At 31.6% G+C, this 24,018-nt stretch overlaps 1 protein-coding gene across 1 annotated transcript in view; it reads right to left on the bottom strand.

The window, feature by feature from the left end:
• The window catches only part of LOC134691207 (uncharacterized), a 56,649-nt gene extending 40,053 nt beyond the window's left edge, over positions 1–16,596 (bottom strand). Inside the window, exons 1-9 of the mRNA XM_063551540.1 lie at positions 16,457–16,596; positions 13,164–13,296; positions 11,729–11,840; positions 9,898–9,983; positions 8,697–8,788; positions 4,856–4,967; positions 4,030–4,136; positions 1,232–1,358; positions 884–1,004 (exon numbers count right to left, since the gene is read on the bottom strand). Of these exons, the coding sequence (XP_063407610.1) occupies positions 884–1,004; positions 1,232–1,358; positions 4,030–4,136; positions 4,856–4,967; positions 8,697–8,788; positions 9,898–9,983; positions 11,729–11,840; positions 13,164–13,269 (863 nt within the window). The 5' untranslated portion in view covers positions 13,270–13,296; positions 16,457–16,596. The remainder of the gene's footprint in view (positions 1–883; positions 1,005–1,231; positions 1,359–4,029; positions 4,137–4,855; positions 4,968–8,696; positions 8,789–9,897; positions 9,984–11,728; positions 11,841–13,163; positions 13,297–16,456) is intronic.
• Between the last annotated feature and the right edge of the window lie 7,422 nt (positions 16,597–24,018).

Genomic DNA, 24,018 nt, shown 5'->3' on the forward strand with positions numbered 1-24,018 from the left:
ATTTGTAATGTAGGCAATCATGGTTGACATCAAATTGTTTGGAGATTTGTACAAGTACATATACAATGACTTTTTGCTAATGGTCACATTTAATTCTGTTATTGAAAAGTTTTACATAAAAAATAATCTGAAACATATGGCAAGCCGTTTTACTATTTATTCTAACTTCAAGATATCTCAAATAATATATAAGATATCTAATATATTCCAGTTTTTATAAGATATCTTATAAACTTTAGAAGATATCTTGTAAAGTGTATAAGATATCTTATAAAGAAAATTAAATGAGATATCTAATAAACTTTACAAGATATCTTATATAGTTGATAAGATATCCTATATAGTTGATAAGATATCTTATATAGTTTATAAGATATCTTATATAGTTTATAAGATATCTTATATAGTTTATAAGATATCTTATATAGTTTATAATATATCTTATATAGTTTATAAGATATCTCATATAATTTTCTTTATAAGATATCTTATATACTTTATAAGATATCTTATATATTATATGAGATATCTTATATAAAAAATATTTACAAGATATCTCCTAAAGTTTATAAGATATCATATATAAATAATTGCATTGAAAATCAAAGTCTCCCATTAAATCATAATTAAATGCGTTTCCTTAAACCAACATACATAATAAATCTCAAGCCTTTACACCGTTTTATTTAATTTATTTATATGAAAGCTTGTTGCCTATAATTAAGATAATAACTTATAGATATCTTATAAAGAAAATTATACTAGATATCTTATAAAGAAAATTATACTAGATATCTTATAAAGTTTATTAGATATCTTGAAGTTAGAATAAATATTAAAACTGCTTGCTATAGAAACACCATAACTTATTTAGTATACTAACTTAGCCTCATTGAGTGCTTGCTGTATAGCCTCCTCTATTACCTCTCCATCAGCTGATGATTCCTGAGGTATAGGTACTGCTATCAGTATTCCACTTTGTAAACCTAAACTTAGTTGAGCATCTGTAATATAAAAGCTATTCCCGTAACATATATAATAATCTGCTATCAAACTTCAACATCCACATCATTTGGTCTTTGGTGAACAGCCATCTTAGGGGTAATTATATCACTTCTCCTTAATTTTATGTGTCAATAATCATGATGATAACTTCAGAGTTTAAATAATTTGCATGAAATATATGGATTGTATAGCTGAAATTTGAACATGTTTCTACTGTTATAATTACCAATAAGTTGTGCTGCTTTTGTAGCATCTTGTACATTATATGGTGATTGGTACCCACTTGTTGGTACAAAGAATGCTGGGAAATCTCTACTGGTTCCATAACTGGCCACACAAACTCCTTTTGTTTCCTATAATATACAATGATCAACAAATGTCAGTCTTACTTCAAATTAAGACCATGTTATTCAGTATCAGTCAAAATCAAGATTTTAAGACAAACAGTACCACATTGTTTATTACATATTGAAACATATATTATCAGTAGTAATTGAAAAAAAACACAATATGGACAATAACTAGACATTTGTTATATTCAATTATTTGTGAAATAGCTTTGGCCATATTTCAAAAAATGTATCCTATCAGTGACAGCTGTGTATAATCACAGACCTTTATTACATAAATAAATGTTTCAAACAGTGTTTTAATATACATTTTACTAGTATGCTAAACGTGGTGAAATTTAATACCACAATCGGTCTGTAGTATAATAAATGTATAACTAAATTTAATGATTATTACTCGCTAAGAAACTGGAAAAACAGTTTCTTAAGTTGTAACAAATAAATATTATAGCTTCAGTTAATAGTCATATACTGTGTTAATATATCGTATGTCTAAAAAGTACTAAAAAAATAAATATTATTCACAAAAAAGTACGCACAAATCAATTAAATAATAATTGATTGAGAAAAGAATTAATTTGTTGAAAGTTCAATAGATGGAGAAGAAATATCTAAAAAGAAGAAGGTTATTAAAGACCATTCACAAAACATCTAAGTAATTCATTTCAGAAAATCTGAATGTATCTAACATACATGCAACATATCTTTGTTTTCACTGTTACATTTCAATGTATATTTAAGAATTGAATACTTCTTTTGGTAACTTCATAGGGTTGTAAAAACGTTGACCGAAGTACATTTTGTATAAAGCGTGGAAGCTCTTCATTCTAAAAATGTGGGCACAGTCAACACTTTTACAACCCTATGAAGTTACAAAAAGAAGCATTCAATACTTATAACTAAAATTGAGAAAGGAAATGGTGAATATGTCAAAGCGACAACCACCCGACCATAGAGCAAACAACAGCCCAAGGCAACCAATGGGTCTTCAATGTAGCCAGAATTCCCGCACCCGTAGGTGTCCTTCAGCTGGCCCCTAAAATATGCATAATAGTACAGTGATAATGGACGTCATACTAAACTCTGAATTATACACAAGAAACTAAAATTTAAAATCATACAAGACTAACATTTATAAAGGCCAGAGGCTCCTGACTTGGGACCATGAAAACCTGTATTTAATCAATTTTTTATTTAATTCATCTGTGCACTTTATTGTGGGACCTCGTGTTATCATGAATGATAAGTTTTATTGAGTAATGCAATTGCTTAAGGAATAACAAGTGATGTGCAATTCGCCAATCAGTATAACGTAAAATAATGAAACATACAGCTGATGTAATTATATATATGTGTTTATAAGTCTGAAAATTACACCCAACAATGTTAGAATAAGATTTTTCTGCTGACAAATTTTTGTCCGTCCCTCTGTGGGATATATATATGTGTGTTTATATGAAATTAACTATTACAACTAACTATATCAAAAAGAAAGGCTATATCAGTCTTAATGAAATGAAAATATTGTTTTTGTATACCTTTGGTAACTACTGTATACATTTGTGATTCAAACAAAGGGAACAACAATTAAACATCCAACACAACACATGAAACAGATTAATAAACGAAATCCTTTTGGTAAAACATAATGATTTATAAATATCACTAATATCAAGTTTAAATAGCAGGAAAAAATTAGTAAAATTATTGTGAAGCAAAAGTAAGTTGACACAGTGTTGAGACAAACCTTAGATCAGGCTGACATATATGTACTGAAAATTAAGAGATGTCATAATATTTACTTTAATGGTTTTCTAAAGAATAAGTTGATTTTCATACATACATGAATTATCATCAAAATACATGCGGCATCATTGGACAAATGGCATTTTTTTTTTATCTTTTTAAACTGAACTTCATTGAAGATTTTATGGTTATTAGCAATGGTTGATTGTAAAAGGAATATATTATTACAAACAACTTTCCTAGCTAAACAAGCGAATAATGTATAAAGTGATTGGCACAGGTTGTAGACATTTTTCTATTTCGAAATTTCAGACCTTTGATTACTTCTGATGATTATTTTATATCCTTTTAGTGGTTGGAGTTTGGTATTTTTGTTATTTTACTTTTTATTAAGACTTTTATTGCTTGATAAATGATAAAACTGTTACAATTAGAGATGTTTTAATTGTTAGAAAGTTTGCTAATTCATATTTACACTATATAACTCGGAATTTGGAATATGAAAATAAGTAGATTTGGTATGATTGTAAATGAGACAACTATCCACCAAAGTTCAAATGAAGTATAATAGGCAACTGCACAGCTTTCATCAATCAGAAAAACATATTGTATAGTGATCTATAAAATACTCCAACTTGAAAAATATGAAACAAATCAATTGAGAAAACTTATGGATTAACTTATAAAAAAACAATTAACAAAGGGTATACTGAAATATTGGTTAGTTATCTATACTGATTATTCACAATGCAGTCCTGAATTTAATTACTTTAAATGGGTACTTTTGAGTTAAAGACATCATGGTTTACTATAGTTTGAATTCAATTAAAGGGACATTTTTTCAGTATAGAAGTTAGTCTTATACAATATTTTTTCATAGATTCCTTCAATTGAACCATATTTAAAGTAAGAAAAGAGTGGTACAAACCAGATATTCCAGTGTTCTACCAATGTCCAGTATAGATTTAACACCAGCTGATATAACTGTCACAGGAGTTCTACCAAGTTCTGTTAAATCAGCACTAATATCCATTGCTAAAGACAAAAACAAACTTTTAAGAAACAGCTATATTTTTTAAGTATGGTTTTGTCTTTTCTTTTCAGTACTAATTTTCATCACAAAGATATGGAGATATGCAATGCAGCTTTGTGGCAAAAGTAAAGAGGACAATGTTTGGTATCACTATATATCATGCTTCAGCTTTTGAAACTATGGTTATAGTCTCTTTTTAAGTTATTATTTAATCCATCTAGCCTACAACAAGTATAAGGTTTATCTTTCATGGTATTTGTATATCAAATATATCACAGACTTATCTTACTTGGCTTCTCTTTAGCACAGTCAGAGTGGAAGGGATAAGTAATCACCATCAAATATGATTTACTGATTTTGATGAAACAGAAAACCAGATAACATTGCTTTATCATAAGTTGTTACTGTAGAACTAACAGAACTCGGTTGCAGACACAATTATCTCAAAGCTAAATGACTCCTACTAAAATATCTATGTATCTATTCCATTTCCCCCTAATAGTTATAAAGACAAAAGGACATTAACCATTCTAGTAATTGTCTTTCCCCCCAAATAACAGTATTAGACAATAGATAGTGACACTTAATAATAGTCTTGTCATTTCTGATTTCATTATAAAAGCTAAATCATCTTGTTATTTCTAACCTTAACAAACCTCTAATCCTTTTCAAAGTTTACCATATGATAATGTAAATTGACTGTATTTATAACATTTCTTACATGTCTCTGCCCCTCTATGTACTCCTCCTATCCCTCCAGTAACAAATATAGGTATACCAACTTGATTGGCAATGCTCATTGTCCCTGAGACAGTTGTTCCACCATTCATACCCTGCAATTATATATAAGTAGATCAAAATTTTAATTCTTGTTATTTCAAGTTATCAATTTATATTGTTGGTGAGCATTTTGTGACAATTTTTAACTACATCTTTCATACTGGAAGCCTTACCACCTAATACATAATAGTTAGAGATTGATTCTAATATGACGTGCTTCATTCACTTTGTGAATAAACCCATGCTCTTAATACATTAAAATGTGTTTGCAAATGCGTATATTGACTACTGAAGAATAATGAGTTTTATCAAATTAGCATTTAATGCATTTGATTATCTTAAAACATTTTTAACACCTCTTAAATGATGCATATGTTGTTACTAATTCATTCATTGTGACTGTAACGTTGCAATTGGAAATTGACATATGGACCATAATTTGCTATTGGGCTCGTTTCCTATAACTATAGAAAAGTGATAAAATTGCGAATTACTGTAAGAAAAGTTGTAACTACATCTAAAGATGCCATTATTTCTATCAACATACAAGTGTATGCTACTCTTCTCTAGAAAAAAATTTGAAATTAACAAATTTCAAAGATTATACAACCGTTTTTTTGTATCGTTTCTCGTGTTACTTTTCGCTTCCTAAGTGCATAAAGCTGACTGATTTATAGATAATCGTCACCCGCAAATTCGTAACTTTTGCTTTCAAATAACAAAGAACATCAACCAATAAGAATAGTGAGAAGAAAATACCAAGAACTATTAGTATTTCTGTAGCAGGTGTAAGAACACTGTCGTTACTTTGGTTTCCCATTTCGTAACGCAAATTTTAGATGGTGTAATCTGCTTTGTTGTAAAAGAATTCTTTGCAACAATATGCAAATATGAACTCTCGCGAGATGTTCAAACAGGTAAATCAGAGATGATTTACATTCTTGTTTTGTTCTTCGTAATAATTAAGTTAGAAAATGACGTTATCGTTATGCGTTACATTTCACACGAAACAGAAGTCAAGTTATTTATTAAAATTGTTTTTGTCATTGAGTTCTAATCATTTCCGGTCATACGTGAAACATGTGACTAACATGTGATCACACCCTTACAGCCAGATATACAAAAAACTAGGTCTAAACATTGTTTTTGTTTCCAACGGGATGTTAGCAAACATAATCTGTAGACTTGTTTCGTCTTGTTTAAAAAAGGAAAATACAATTTTCAAAGAGATTGCGCCGGGGGTCTATTATTTTTCCTATGTGCATAATGTTACATACGATCTTGTGAAGTTGTGTGTAAATAAATGCCCAATGACTTGACAAAATCGATTTCAGATTTGACCGACATTTTAACACACTTCGTTTCCCAATAACGATGTAAAGGGTCCTTGGAAAATTCAATTGAAATTACGTCTCTTATCATGGTGCCGATGTTCTTTGGATTGATTTTGCTTCAGCAGTAAATATTACTGGATATTTTAGGTGAATAAAGATAATTTAATAAAAAATACATGTTAATATACCGTTACACTTGGAATGTACAAAGTTGGTATCTTTGTCACAATTTTTAATTATTTTTTTTTATTCATGTTCTTCAAACTCTTTTCAGAAACGCAATAAAGTTGTCAAAGGAAAAGTAATTTTTTTTTGGTGCCTTTTCTAAAGATTCTAATTCCAAGTTAAAAGTTTTTTTCTTTACTGGATTTAAAGAATTTTACATTGCCAATGATTTGGAATAAATTGTATATAACTGGAATTTCAAAACCAAATATAAATACATTTTTTTTGGCTAAAACATCAAGATACAACGATTATGGTATCCTGTATCAATGAAGAAAATATGGAAATTCCTGAATAAATTGTACTAATTGTTTTCCAAACAAGCACATATTTAGGAGTTTTATAATACTGTTACATTTAAGATGGATTTTAAGAAAAAGTATACTGTTCAGATTATTTTAAGCAGATTTTGCAATAAAATAAAACTACAAAAGTGCTTTCGGTTTCTTATGGTTTCCTGTCGCGTTTAAATAAAACTTTAATTTAACATTGAAAATAGATTTTAAATATTAACATGAAGCAAGTAACACTAGTAATGGTGTTCATTTATGTCTTTTGAAATATATAGTGCAAAATAAAGAAAATAAAGATTGGTTTCCTGTTAAGTTTCCTGTCACGTAAACGGTGAATCAAAATGTATTAATTTTTTCTCGAAAAACTCAATTGTTCCATTAATACTATTCTAACACCAACACAACCCACAGAATAAAAGTTAAAGTTTTAGAACTTATAAAAAAGGATACAAAAAGAAACCAAAGGCTGAATACCAAATTATGGTCCATATTTGACCTAGTTATGACAACCTTTCATGCTGGCTGTTCAAAACTTCTCTCTCTGAAAAATAACATTGTAAGATATTTGCTTGTTTACAAACAAACTAGAAGCTCTCAAGAGGCTGTGTCGCTCACCTGTTACTGTATTTACTGATGTCGTCCATCTTGGTTGGTAGGTGGGGTCATTAGACACTTTTTTTAAATAGATACACTAGTAATGATTGTGGCCAAGTTTGGTTAAATTTGGCCCATAGTTTTAGAAAAGAAGATTTTTGTACAAGTTACAAAAAATGACGAAAAGTTGTTCAAATTGACATTTAAAGGGCAATAACTCCTAAAGGGGTCCTCTAACAATTTTGAGCATGCTGACTTATTTGTAGATCTTACTTTGCTGAACATTATTGCTGTTTACAGTTTATCTCTATCTATAATAGTATTCAAGATAATAACCAAAAACTGCAAAATTTCCTTAAAATGACCAATTCAGGCGCAGCAACTCAACAACAGGTTGTCCGATTCGTCTGAAAATTTCAGGACAGATAGATCTAACCTGATCAACAATTTTACCACCTGTCAGATTTGCTCTAAATGCTTTGGTTTCAAAGATATAAGCCAAAATATACATTTTACCCCTGTGTTCTATTTTTAGCCATGGCGGCCATCTTGGTTGGATGGCCAGGTCATGGGACACATTTTTTAAACTAGATACCCCAAGGATGAATATGGCCAAGTTTGGTTAAATTTGGCCCAGTAGTTTCAGAGGAGAAGATTTTTGTAAAAGTTTACAGACGACGGACGACAGACGACAAGTGATGAGAAAAGCTCACTTGACCTTTCAGGTCAGGTGAGATAACTAGAGCCTCTCAAGAGCCTGTGTCGCTCACCTTGGTTTAAGTGCATATTAAACAATGGACACAGATAAATTCATAACAAAATTATGTTTTGATTTTGGTGATGTGTTTGTAGATCTTACTTTACTGAACATTCTTGTTGTTACAATTATGAACTTGGCCCAGTTATTACAGTGGAAAATATTTTCTAAAAGTCTACAAAAATTTATGAAAAATGTAATAAATTGACTATATAAAAGGGCAATAACTCCAAAAGTGGTCAACTGACCATATCGGTCGTGTTGACTTATTTGTAGATCTTACTTTGCTGAACATTATTGCTGTTTACAGTTTATCTCTATCTATAATATTAAACAAGATAATAACCCAAAACAGCAAAATTTCCTTAAAATTTATATATCCCTTCTTTAGGTTTTCATACCTGAGATATGATATAGGATAGATCCCTTCTTGAGGCTTTTATACCTGAGATATGATGTAGGACATATCCCTTCTTTAGGTTTTCATACCTGAGATATGATATAGGATAGATCTCTTCTTGAGGCTTTTATACCTGAGATATGAGATATAGAACAGATCCCTTCTTTAGGTTTTCATACCTGAGATATGATATAGGACAGATCCCTTCTTGAGGCTTTTATACATGGTTTATCTTTCTTGGAAAGTATTTCTAGTTCTTCTTTTGAAAGACCTGCAAAGTCAAATTAATAAATTTAATAAGCTTCCAATTACTTTTAAAAACAATTGCTCACACAAGATAAACCCAAGATATAAGTACATATGTATTCTTTAAACAAAATGTTATTGAAGCAGTGGCGGATCCAGAAATTTTCATAAGTGGAGGCCCACTGACTGACCTAAGAGGGGGCCCGCTCCAGTCACGCTTCAGTGATTTCCTATATAAGCAACCAAATTTTTTCCCAAAAAGGGGGGGGCCTGGGCCCCCTGCCCCCCCCCCCCCTAAATCTGCCTCTGTGAAGTATTAGTTTGAAAATTTATGATAGCTGTTATAATTATATATATCATAGCCGTTATAATTATATATATCATAGCTGTTATAATTATATATATCATAGCCGTTATAATTATATATATTAAACAAGAGGCAAAGTCATTGCAAATTAAACAACATTTCTAACAGCAGTAGATATAAATATGAAGATGTGGTATAGGTGCAAATGAGACAACTCACGATCTAAGTCACAATGTATTAAAAGTTAAGCAATTATAAGTCAAAGTAGGACTTTCAACATGGAGCTTTGGCTCACAATGAAAACAGTGTACTTTGTAAGAATAGATGATAGCTACAAATACAGAAACTGTAGATGATAGAAGATAGTTTTCTGTTTTTCTGTTCTATGTATAAAAAAGAAGATGAGGTATGATTGCCAATGAGACAACTATCCACAAAAGACCAAAATGACAAAAACATTAACAACTATAGGTCACCGCACACCCTTCAACCATGAGCAAAGCCCATACCGCATAGTCAGCTATAAAAGGCCCTGATAAGACAATGTAAAACATTTCAAACGAGAAAACTAACGGCCTTGTTTATGTAAAAAAATGAACGAAAAACAAATATGTAACATATATATGTATTCACTCTGAAAAATAATTTGGTAAATCTACTAGTGACTAAATATATCTCACTCAGGATTTACCTTTTTCTTCACTTTAATACACTAACAAATTTTTATAAGCAAGAGCCCAGTGTGTTTCAATTTCAAATGAATACGGAAGGCATATTTTAAAAGAGACCAACTATAATAACACATTACAACACAAAGTTTGACATACCTACTTTCACTTTACCATTAATCACAGCTATTGTAGCAGGAATTACGCCCTGGTCTCTCACTAGACTTTCTACTGATTGTGCTGTGCTAAATATATACAAGATCATTTCAGTTGATAAACCATACATATTAGCATTAAATTCCCCTACCTTAAACATGACAAATGTTCCTAAAATTCTAGTTTTTAGTAGAAATTTGCTTACTAGTCCAGTCAAACAATAAGTTTTAACATTGTTTAACCCCAAACTAATTGCATAAACAAAACGTTTTAGTTCTAATCTGTAGCATTAAGCCCCAAATATGCACAGAAAAAAGTCCCATAAAATCTAACTAGAGGAAAACTCAAAATCACCAATTTTAATTTCCTATATGAATTTACATTGGAAAGGTAATATAACTCCCCCAAAAAATAGTCTTTTTTGTCAGTTTTTGGTTGATTGTCTTAACATTAAAAAAAGGCATGTTGCTATGATGGAGCTACAAGTTGGTCTTTGACTATACATGTATTATGTCATCTTCTGCTCATTAAATGTACAAAACCGAAGCGTTATGGGTATTTTTTTATTTTTTTGCACATTTTTCATTGAATAATTTGCAAATTTGTGGCTTTAATTGTGATCATTTTGAAAAATCAATGTGAAAAGTTGGTATTGTTTATATCTGTAAATTATATTTGTTCAGCATCTACCTTGTTTAAAGGAACTTTAGAACACAAAAAGAAGAATACATGATTATTATTATTTTTTTTAATTTAAGATTCTTTGACATGTTGAAAAAAATTAATAAAGGTCAACTTATGAATTACGAATTCTAGGTTTAAGCTTGATAAAAGATATGAAAACACATTTAGAGTTGTTTGTTATACTCCACAGACGATTACAATATCAAGAAGTAATACATTCTACATATAAGAAATTTAAAATCATAACTTTTTAGTCTTCCTCAAGTTATATTTTGTCAGACTTTTTTCTGTATATATTTGGGGTATAATGCTCAAGATTAAAACTTGAAAGTCTTCTCTTGCAATTACTTCAAGGTTAGGGTCCAATTTCTGCTAGATTGACTGGACTATACAGCATACATTGTATGTCTCCAACCATTATCAGGGGTCATAATAAATAACAAGTGACCTACTTTTCATTCAATAATTTGAATGTGTACAGTTAGATGTGGTGTTCATGTGAAGAGCATTCTTTCTGGTCAGTCCAAATAATTATGAACTGTTATTAACAGGCTAGTATTTTTATTTTTTTTCTAGGACAGTAACCATGGTAACACATCAAAATACCATTTCAAGAGTAATAATATATTAGACTATCTTTCCAGGATATTAAATTAATCTACCAAGAAGATATGTTTGAAGTGTGAATATCTTGATAAATGTTTCCACATAGTTCACAAAGATCTGGGATTATTTTTTTCATGTGATTTTAAATGTTTTATTTTTCAAACATTTTCACTTTCAGAAAATAAAGAAATATTAGATGATTTTCTGCTATTTAGTAAACAGATATCTTTTTCTCAGAATAAAAGTTTGCTCAATCAATTCCTAAGAGAATTAGAACCATATCAATTTTGATTGGGTGCATTCCATAAAAGGTTCTTAAACATATTTGCAAATTTTTGAAAACTATAAAAAAAATTAAATGAAGTAAATATGTTGAAAGCATCAATACAAGTTTATTTAAATGCCTTAATTTTTTTGTGGCATTTTGAGTCAATCTGATGAGTCAATTATTATCATGATTATTCAATTGATTTTTATCATCTTGTTCTTACTCGGACTGAGTGAGCTAAAAAGTCACAGACACACATTTCAAACGTAAATTTACCTTAGATTATGAGGATATGGCATACCATGTGTTATTATTGTACTTTCCAATGCTACTACTGGCTTCCCAGAATGCAATGCTTCTTTCACTTCATCTTGAACATGAATCACACCTTAAGGTACAAATTTCATAAACAATTTTATAATCAGATATTGATAAAATAAGAATGTACATGGATACCATATCATATTCTGTGTTCAGTGGACCGTGAAATTGGGGAAAATACTCGGATTTGGCATTAAAATTAAAAATCTCATATCATAGGGAACATGTGCACCAAGTTTCAAGTTGATCAGACCTCAATTCATCAAAAACTACCTTGATCAAAAACTTTAACCTGAAATGGGACAGACGGATGGACAAAAAATAAAACAGATGGGAGAACAGACAAATAAACAGACACACAGACCAGAAAACATAATGCCCCTCTACTATCATAGATTGGGCATGAAAACTAATGAAGACATCAGTAAATAGTTATCAAAAGTACCAGGATTATAATTTTATACGCCAGACGCGCGTTTCGTCTACATAAGACTCATCAGTGACGCTCAGATCAAAATAGTTTGAAAGCCAAACAAATACAAAGTTGAAGAGCATTGAGGACCCAAAATTCCAAAAAGTTGTGCCAAATACGGCTAAGGTTATCTACTCCTGGGGTAAGAACATCCTTAGTTTTTCGAAAAATTCAAAGTTTTGTACACAGAAAATTTATAAAAATGACCATATAATTGATATTGATGTCAACACCGAAGTGCTGACTACAGTAACATTTTATCATAATACTTTAGAATATATACAGTCAGGGGTACTACTTGTACAAGTTTATTAACTTGAAGAAGTGAAAAAAAATATACACATACATTGTATAAGTAAATTTGTAGGATACTTATACAAGTGAATTTTATTTACCTGTATGGGTAAAAAAAATGGCTAGTTGAGTCCCTTAGGCATTCAAAATTGCATCTCGAAACTTGACGAGTTGTGTGGGATTGTAAGAAAAATTTACTTCTCCAAGAAGTAATACCCCTGACTGTATATAATCCACTGTTGTTTATGGTCTTTTATGTTAACACGCTGTTAATTCATAATGTGTTTGTTTACTGAAATATTTCTGTATATCAAGGATATAAAAAAATAAAGCAAATATTGGAAATGACCTTTGTCCAGTTGGGATGTTCTACAATGTATAGCATGCTATAATCTTTCCAAAAACTGGTAACTCAATAAAAACTGACAAAAGCCAATCTTAGACTATATCAACCAACACAGATAAAATCTATACATGTTAAATGTTCTCAAAAGTTTCTAATTTTGACTTTTAAATATTTTGATTTGTGCATGTGTTTTAAACACACTGACATTTTTGTCGTTGACCGTTCCAGCTTTCATCTATACATGCTATATTACTAGATAACTTTTATAGGGTACTTACTATTTGAGAAGTAACAGGTCTTCTGTTTCCATGGTGTCTGTTTAAGGCATTTATAACCATATAATCTTGATAACAACCTTGAGAAGTGTGGCCCTGTCATTGTCATTCTAAACTCTTTTAATTTGTGTGTTACCTACAATTTAAACATCAGTATAATTAACATATGTGTCACTCACCTGGATCTATGTGCATCTTTAAAAACAGCCTCTTCTTATCATTGTTGTTCTATTTTATTTTATTGTGCTTTGTCTCTATACACATGATACATATATGTACATGCTATTTATAAAACAAGAATGTGTCCAAAGTACATGGATGCCCCACTCGCACTTTCCTTTTGCATGTTCCATGGACCGTGAAATTGGGTATTAATCTAATTTGGCATTAAATTAGAAAGATTATACTATAGGGAACATATGTACTAAGTTTCAAGTTGATTGGACTTCAATTTCATCAAAAACTACCTTGACCAAAAACTTTAACCTGAACTTTCATTTTCTATGTTCAGTGGACCGTGAAATTGAAGTCAAGTCTAATTTGGCTTTAAAATTAGAAAGATCATATCATAAGCAACAAGTGTACTAAGTTTCAAGTTGATTGGACTTCAGCTTCATCAAAAACTACCTTGACCAAAAACTTAAACCTGAACGGACGCAGAGACGGACGCACAGACGGACAAACGGAGCCACAGACCAGAAAACATAATGCCCCTCTACTATCGTAGGTGGGGCATAAAAATGTGTTTCTTTGTCTTGTTTGTTGACATATTTGTTTGTTTTTAAGATTATTACACAATGTTGACTGCTGCATGTGCTGTACTGCTATTTTTGACATTTTTGCCTTTTTTCTGTTTGTTTTGTTCACACATTAGTGTCAATATGACAGAATTTTATGTGACTGTCCTACAAATGATAGGTTAAGCTTGCTATAAAACCAGGTTTAATCCTCCATTTCTACATAAGGATATATAATAATATATATGACAGTTGTTATCTCTCTGCCTACCATTTTTTAAAGTATAAATACATTAATTGATTGTGTAACATAATGACCATATAAATATAGAATTCAGAGGCGTATTAAGGTGGGGCCTATTTTGAGAAAAAAATTTGGTTGCTAATATAGGGAATCAGTGATGCGTGATGAGATCCGGCCCCCTCTTATGAACATTTCTGGATCCTTCACTGAAATTTACCACTGTGTCAAATATTTTATGATAATTTTTTACCATTTATTTATCCACATGATCCACTTCAGATAGTAAAATATTGAAATTTAAAATGTGAGGCTTGATGAGGATTTTAGATATTTATAATTTAACTGTCATGTTGACTGTAAAAGTGGATAAATATTGTTCTTCACAAGATTTGGAGGTGTAATCTGTTCCTCTAATGTTTTAACCACAAGAGACACAATAAAGGAATCCTTTTTTTTTTTAAATAATCTGCAAAAAGATGCAATCCATGTGTTCTTTCAATTTGACAAATACAAGGCATGATCACCTTAATTCATTAATTTTGTGAGATAACAATAGGAAATTAAGAGGAAAGCAAGAAAGTTTGACATCTGTCATCATAATGGAATTTAGACCAATGGCATGAATGGAGAACTGAGATAAGAGGTACCACGACACATGTGGATTTAATAAAAAATAATCAAGAGGTCAGAAAAATGATAAATATGTAGAGAAATATTGATTCTTATGTATCATATTGTCGCTGGGCTTCTAAAATGTTGTACATGTATATGACTTTTTTTGGCTAAAAATACTTTTTGACACCAATGGTCTGAGCGGGAGGAAATCTTTGGTATTACAAAATAGCATACAGTTAGACCAATCAAAATGTGTGAAATAAGACATATTAAAAAATTGCCAATGTCAGTTGTTTGTAAAGTTTGCTTCCAAAATGTTGTATAAAAACTTGAAAATCGTTGTATAATGGCTTTGGGGGGAAAATAAGTGTACATTTATTTATATCTGTGAAAATAATTAAAGTTCTTGGATAATCCAGAAATGTCAAAGTTTTTATTTCACTGCTATTTACAAAAATTTTCAAGTTCACATACGACTTTTTGGAAGCATGCATTTTACCAAAATTTTCAAAGCCTGATTATGAGATATTTTTTTCTTGAAAAATTTGTAATACAACATTTTAGAAGCCCAGCGACGATATGTATATCATGTATATATATATATATTGGTACCAGTGGATTATTAGATTTATCCAATCAAGATAGTTAAATTATCAATTTTTTAAATCCCAGCCTCAGTGAGGGCTTAAGGTAATAAAAACAAAACACATGTGTTTTCGCTAATTGTGCAAAAAAAAAGGGCAGACTTATAAAACATGTTAAAAATTTGCACCTGTCCTGAGTCAGGAATCTGATGTACAGTAGTTGTCGTTTGTTTATGTAATCTATACATGTTTCTCGTATCTCGTTTTTTCTCTCTATATAAGACCGTTGGTTTTCCCATTTGAATGGTTTTACACTAGTAATTTTGGGGCCCTTTATCATGTTTATAGCTTGTTGTTTGGTGTGAGCCCAGGCTCCATGTTGAAGGCCATACATTGACCTATAATCATAATAATGGTTTACCTTTTTTAAAATGTTATTTGGACGGAGAGGTGTCTCATTGGCACTTACACCACATCTTCCTATATCTAAGGTTACGCAACATCATTTATTTTACAAACATTTATTGATGTTATTTTATTTAACAGTACTTGTTCAAAATGGCATAACAATGGTTAGGGTAGGTAGGGTTAGCTGAAACACCAGTATTTTAATATTTTTTTTTCGGGAAGAGAGGTCTTTATAATTGATCATTTAGAGGTAGAGATGTTTTGGATGGAGGACAATTCAAACAACTGTGACAAAAATATTTGGAAAGTATGGGAGAACCTAGTCTAGATAATATTATGACATCTGGCAAGGATATTTTATTTCTTTTCTGGGATGTCTTCTTACAACGACATAGCAAGGCATCCCAGATAAATAATAAAATTATAGCCTTGCCAATGTTCATAATTATTTGGACTCGGGAGAACCTAGGCCTGAGACCTAGGCAGATTTCCATGAAACTTTTCTGTTTAAACATGATATTTTTTTTCTACCAAAGGAGACTACTTTTACGCAAATCTGCCAATATTTTATATGGATGGCGACAGCCGCTGCAATAGACTGATAATGCCTGTTCAAGGGTTTTTTCGGCTACATGCACATGATGCATGTCATCGATCATCTGTGATCTGATGAATAACCAAGACAGGCACTGTAACTGAAGTAATTACCTGATCCTACACAGTTGTCATGTCTGACATACTGATGAAAGTTCAAATATAAAGGTAAAATCGAACTATTTAGACCAAATACCGTATTTTGATTATTTTTCTCTCTCTCGGGGATGATAGAGAATGGGAAACGAAACACGTCTATTTGTGTCCGGTTGGTGTCCGATATCCAAATAGATAAATGTAATGATTATACGAATGATAAAATGATCAAAATAAAGATAACAAAACATCGTATCATATCAGAGACATACATCATGTACATGAATATGTGTGGGGTTTAAATTAGCAACAGTTTCCAGGAATGAAGAATCATGACAAAATTTCAGGAAGCTGAGACTAGCAGTCATAACACATACTGAGGGCCTGGACAGAGTATTGGGAGTATGGGAGAGAGGGGGCGGGAGAAGGGAGAGAAGGTGTAGGAGGAAGGAGAGAAGGGACAGGAGAAAGGGGGTATAAAAGGAGACAAAAATGTGTATTAAAAATTAAATTATTAAAATTTAGCAGGAAAACAATTATTTAATGATCTTTAATAAATGAGTGAATCAAAAGATTAAAAAAAGTGGTAATAAAAAGTAAAACAAAACAAAAACACAAAAAAAACCCGACTCTGACTAAATCTGAAAACGGAAAGTCCTTTTAAAGGTTTATATACCCTTCTGTAGCCATTTTTGTGGTGACATCCCATTAGTCCGCAGGGCCTAACTACATTGAGGCAAATGAGGCAAATGCCTCATCATGTTTGAAATTTCAAAAAAAAAAACTGAAACAAAAAGATTCATTGTCAAATTGTTTTGACGAAAAGTGTCTTGCAAGAAATCAGTTCTCTTCACTCTCTGGTGTAGCCCCTGCATGTTTTTCGTGATCCATGTTTCTATTTTAATTTTAGTTATCAGAGTTGTTTGTACTTCTATGTCCCGGGTTTTGTTCATTTATTGTCCTACTTTATGACTATAGTCTGAGTGTTGATTTTCATTTGTAAACGTGTGGTTTTGCAATGTTGCATGCCAACTGATGTCCATGCAGACAATGTGCGAGAAAATATTTTAAGAATATACGATGCTACAAGACACAGAAATGAATCGTCGTTTCTGCATGGAGAATTGAACTTGATATCAAAGAGAACAAAACTGGCTTTTTTCGTAGATACAACTAGAAAGCTGACATGGTTTAATGATTGAAATATGGTCACCAATTCCACGGTATAAAAAAATGAGAAAAAACAATATATGACCTTTTACATTGAAGGGTTACCCTTGCATTAAGTCATGTTCAGATTCTTTTAACAGAAAAAAAGGATTATTGAGTACACGTGCACGGAACCTAATCGCTAACAAAGTCAATGTATAGAAACATACACATGATTAATTGTTAAAGTTTAATTCTTGTTCTTCATCTTGATAGTTACTGGAGTGTCTCCAACAATAAAAGAATAATTAATATCGTAAAACAAGGTCAAGATGGTCCCGAGTGTCGACATTAACAGTACTAGATCTTAAAGTATAATGCACTGTCACTAAATTTAAATCTAGCCATAAAAAAGACTCCAAAGTCTTAGTACAATACAAGACAAGAACAGACAGACAGATCCAGAATTAAGGATTGTGAGAATTACGATTTTTGCTTTATCCATCAACGGCCCCATACCCCTCGCCAAAATTTTTTCGCCTCGCTACGCTCGGCAGATATTTTGCCTCACTTCTTAAAGAGGCTAGTTACGGCCCTGGTCCGACAACCATTATTCCGACAGCCCATTACTCCGACATCCTATTATTCCGACAGCCCATGACTCCGACAGCCCACTATTCCGACAGCCCATTACTCCGACAGTCCACTATTCCGACAACCCATTACTCCGACAGCCCATTATTCCGACAATGTATTTTTCTTATAGGTGTATGGGAAAATTTTCTCTAAAAAGACCAACTCCGTTCTATGTTATATTTGTGGTTGTCCGTTTTGATCCCAATTATTCTTTCCATGGGGGATATAAGTCTCAGTATACTGGAGTTGATACACATGCTATTGCAACTGACCAGTCCTTAACCTGGTCTCTCTTTCGTTTCACGTGTCTGGGTATTTTATTTTTCTTTACATTTCATCGTTTGTGTGTCCACTCTCAGTCTGTGCTGTTCTAGTTCGCTGTGTTTTTTGTGTGTGTCTTGCTCTACCTTCTTTCCTAAGATCTTCGGTTACCCCCTTTCGCGTATCAGGGAAGTGAGGTTTCATGTCGTCAGTCAAATTGAGAAAAACAAAGAGACAAATACATACCCATATCCTTAAAAAATAAGATGACAAATAGGACGAAATATGTGCTCAGAAAAGATTAGCAATTCAAATTACGAATACGGTATCATGTTCGGGAATGTGAATCCACGAAATACGGAAACAGTACACAGCACTTCCAAAAGTCAGAGAGTTGACACTCAATTTATTTGTAGTGATACCAATTTTATATCCCGAGCTTATTTCAAAATCTAGAAAAATTTGCCTCTTTTATATGGTTGAAGGAAGTGCAGGACTGATGATTTACAACAAAACTTATTAGGAAAAACAAAATTTAATATGACGGACATGAACATTTCGGCAACTTTTATTTTCAAAAATATTCATGAGGAAAAGTGATATCGGGTCGGTGACTGTTTATGGCATAGAAATATACAGTCAACGTATTTTGACTGCTTAAATCGAACGAGTGCCGTATAAAAGCCAATAACAACTAGTAAGAAATCTAAGACAATGTGTGACTTTCTTGTCTTGATTGTGTCTTTCTCAAATAGTCTAATTATAAAAAATTACTACATAAAAATATTTAGATATCATCTATTTTAAGAAAGGAAGTTCATATGTTAATTAAGAATTGAAAATGCCAGATATTCAAAGAATCGTATTATACAGCTGATAAAGTTGAGGATGAGCGTTATTTTTCAATCGAATGCTCACACTATCAAAATTTGAGGGAGGAACTCTCTCAGCATATTCAGTCTAGCACATGCCAGTACTTTGAAAAGTTAGATAAATATGATAAATGTGCTAGTTGGTTTTTTTTTTCTATTTTGTTTTGGCTGCGAATGTGACAGGCTTACGGTGTTATAAAGATAACTATATCATATTACTATGATATATGTATTGTAAAGTCTTACTGTTGACCCAATCATTATACCGCCGCTTTGCAAAAGTGGGAACATACTGTTTTACCTCTGTCTGTCCGTCCATTCAACCGTCCACTCGTCAGTTCGTCCGTCCGTCCCATGAATATTTTCGTTGCATCTTTTTCACGAAGGACATAACAAGGATTCCTGAAAGGTTAATTGAAGTCGGCTACATCGTGTGATACGTTTTCAGATTCATTACTCAACAAATTCCGGTTTACCGAACACTTGTCACATGACAGCCATGTAGAAATTTTTTGTCACATATTTCGCAGGAACTACAATACAATGATTTCTAAAATTTGGTTTCAAGGTTTATTTAAGTCAATTATACGGTGTGAGGCTTTTTTCAGATTTACAACTCAACATTGAAGTATTTGTGCGGGGGCATCACCAGTAGCTCGCACCATCACTGGTTGTTCTTGCTTTATATGCTGTTTATATACCCTTTAATTTGGAAAATGAAATAATATTTTCTGTTCTTGGCTATTTACAGATTTCGAATTGAGTGTATAGAAAGTATTCGAACTACCTCAGTCTTATGTTATATATACGGAGTTATTTCTTAAAATATTATTACATATCTAAACGTAATAATACAGACAGACAAGTTTTATTTTACCCTGATATCCTAATGCTTGACTTTATAAGTGTCGGACTTATGGGTTGTCGGAGTATTGGTCTGTCGGTGCAATGGGTTGTCGGACTATTGGGGTGTCGGACTAATGGGTTGTCGGACCAATGGACTGTCGGACTAATGGGCTGTCAGAATAATGGCGTGTTTTTCAAACATCAATTATATCAAAACTACAGATATAATGGATAATAGAGACAGGCGATCATTTGATCATATACTAGGGGGAAACTTGATGCAAAACATTATTATTTACTGTTGCATTGCACTTAATAGAAAAAGAGTACTTTGTGGCAAATAAATCAAGATTTTTATATAATTACATTAGATGTAAGTTTCATTAAAATAGGTTATTCTGATTGGCTAACATGTTATTCCGTAAACAATTGCATCAGACAATAACATTTATCATGCATGATGACACGAGGTCCCACAAAAAAGTGCACAGGTGAATTAAATAAAACTGGATAAAAATCGTGTTTTCATGATTTGAGCTAAAAAAATGTAATTATAAGTATTGAATACTTCTTTTTGAAACTTTATAGGGTTGTAAAAGCGTTGACCGTGCGTACATTTTTAGAATGAAGCGCGGAAGCGCGGAAGCGCTTCATACAAAATGTACTTCGGTCAACGCTTTTACCACCCAATAAATTTACAAAAAGAAGCATTCAATTCTTAAATAAAATCCACAGCCTTTAATACAGAGTTTTTTGTTATAAAATTTGAAACATAGATTACTCATTTGCTTTTCTATGATGTGCTAGTGTTTATTTTTTGCAAAAAGATCTAAACAACCTGTAAATTCCAAAATACCTCGTGCTGAGTCACTAAAGTCGAGCGCACCCTAAAAGGTGTACTTGATTTGGTCCATATTTTTATTTGTTCTAACCAATAACTACATTAAAAAACTTGTTTTAAGGAAATCAATGCAAGCACTGCATGCAATAATCCTATATCTATCGGTCATCAAATTGCCAAATATGATAGAACAAGGATAAAGGCTGTGAATTTTCTATAAAATTTCCATATGTTTAGCATTGAAGCAACACAAGGGTACATAATCCTTAAAACTGCAAAATCAAACAAATAGATGACAACTGTTATATTCCGAATTGATTCATCTAGGCGTTTTCTTATGCAGAAAATGTTGGATTGGACTTGGTTTTATGGTTAGCCATACCTCTCATTTGTATTGACAGTCGCAGAAAATTGCGCAAAGTAACGAACAAATAGTCCGAACCTTTTCACTAATTCATTACGATCTCTTATTTGTGGAGAAAGAATAAAAAATTAACAAATTCCAAGATTTTATTGTGAGCCTGTGCATGTATAGCGACACATTTCACCATCCTTTTTTTACGATAAATTGCTTCAAAGTTGACCGATATGCATAGAATTTGGCAGAAAAAGGATGACATTTCTTAATATAGAGTAACGTTTTTTCATTTCCCCTGTCTGGTTTCGTAAATTTCCTATTAATTCTAACTGATTTAGTTTTATTTCCAACTAACAGGGTGGAGTCTGAGATTCAGCTTTCAAAATTTCATTGGGTGAACACTGATTTTCAATTAAAATTTGAATTGATTGATTTGAGGTGCAAAATGTACGGTGGCAAATATATCAGGCATGTTCAGAACCATACAATACATTTTGAAATTGTTGTGTCTAAAAAAAACACACATTTCTAGATCTTATGCAGTCATCAAAAAAGGTTACAAAAACATCCCATCAGTTGTAAAAGTGAAAAATAAAATAATACATGGTTTAAATGTAGTATATTCTCTGTATGATGGAAACGTTTGGGTAGTGTGCATAGTTGCAGACATACCTTGAAAACTGTATTTAAAAATTTAAGTTCAATTAACATTCTGTCTTTCGGGGAAAATGATATACTTAAAAAATCTGAGACCATACATGCATCATCTATATCTAAAACACTTGGTGCATTATAAAAAATCCACCTTGAAATTGTACACTGTAGAAGGAAGAAGTCAGACTCTGTGCTCTGAATATGCGCACTTTTGGTATATATATTTATATTAAAGATCATAGTGGAATATAATTGGGAAATCTCAATTGTAAATCATGTCCAACTCAACAACAAAACACACCCATCCCTGTACACCCAAGTGTAAATTAACATTAACCAAAATGATATAAAAATGTTTACGTGCATGTTTTCAGTTTGTTTCTGCATTTGAAGAAATATATCAAACAAACATATTACGGTATCTCTTTTATTTTGTTTTGGCGTTCGGAGCGCTTTTATTGGTTTATTTTCGACAATTATTAAAATAATTAAATGAGTATTAGTTTATTGTTGGCCACTGGGTTTTATTTAATGAATTGTGTGATTGTAAATTTCAAGAAATAATTTTTGAAATACTGAATTGAAAGAAAAAATATGTAACAGGGTCCGAGAGATATAATTTTATTTCGTCCCAACGGATGCGCATTAAGTGTTGAAATCCCAAAATGACAGGTCTTTGATAACTTTTTCCTCATTCCGATGTTGCTGTCCTGTGTAAACTGTATTTATAAGATTACAGTATCGGCAATCTATTTTTAAAAGCTTCCGGAACCATATTTTCTGTACAGTCAACTAATATTCTAAAAACTGGTTACACTTGGAACATATAGGAAAAGTTGTGTGCCAAAATAACCAAGTTCAAGGACATTTGTATTATTCTTTTTTGTTTATTCCATTCTAAAAATAAATTTCTGCCTGATTTTCAAAGACTGTTTGTACTATGTATTTTCAACGTTACAAATTATATCCCGTATTATTTTCCAAAAGAATTTTATTTTTCTATTTTGCAAGAAGCGTTTTTTTTGCAATTAATTTAAAACAAATTGGTTTCTTACAAAATTGCACAAATAGTGTGACAAAAATTACACGTATTTTTACAACCTGTGTTTCTATAGTTTGGATACGGGGGCGTAGCAGCCGGCTGCCGTACCAATAATTTTCGTTCGTACGGCATGCCATAACTATTTTTATTTTATAATTTATTGTAAAAAAAACCAAAGTTTTTGCACGGGATTAAAGAAAACAAGGTTTTTACAGGAAAAAACAAAGACAGAAACTTCCATTTATGAGTCGTAGGTAATATAAAGGGTATACATTTATTAATACTGGTTCAATAGAAATAAGGGGATGTGGTAGACTAGTAGCCAATTAATGAGACGAGTTTAAAACTCTTAAGCTAGGTTTTACAATGTGTTAAAAGTAAACAACTATTGTAGGTCAAACTCAGAGTACGGCATTCAGCATGGAGCCTATGCTCACACAGATCAGCAAGCTAAAAAAAAGTGGGAACCAAAAAGAAAAAAATAATATCGAATCTTTTTTAAGATATCTTTTTTATGTCTAGATGATGCAACCTTACGCTATTTTTGTGAAGCTGAACAGATTTTTTTTAACTTATCACGATTTTTTTTTAAGAAATGATGGTGGATTTGGGATATCTCTGTCAGAATCGCCTGAAAATGTTCTATTTTCCTTTGTTCATACATTGTCAGTATTCACCTCAAAAGCTAACAAAACCTTTAAACATACTTCTTAAGAAGGGTTAGTTAGTACGATAATGTTGTCAGTTCACTCAATACTGCTTATTTTGGCTTTAATATTGGTTCACTTGGACAGAGTTCTTCTCATATATTTTATATGGTATGATGGTATACTACTAAACCCCTAACGACAGGGATTGTGCTTGATATTCATAGGATGAAGACGATATCATTAATTAGTGTAATTCAGGTCTCGAGCTCGC

Source organism: Mytilus trossulus, chromosome 11, assembly GCF_036588685.1.
Source record: "Mytilus trossulus isolate FHL-02 chromosome 11, PNRI_Mtr1.1.1.hap1, whole genome shotgun sequence".
NCBI classification, from domain to species: domain Eukaryota; kingdom Metazoa; phylum Mollusca; class Bivalvia; order Mytilida; family Mytilidae; genus Mytilus; species Mytilus trossulus.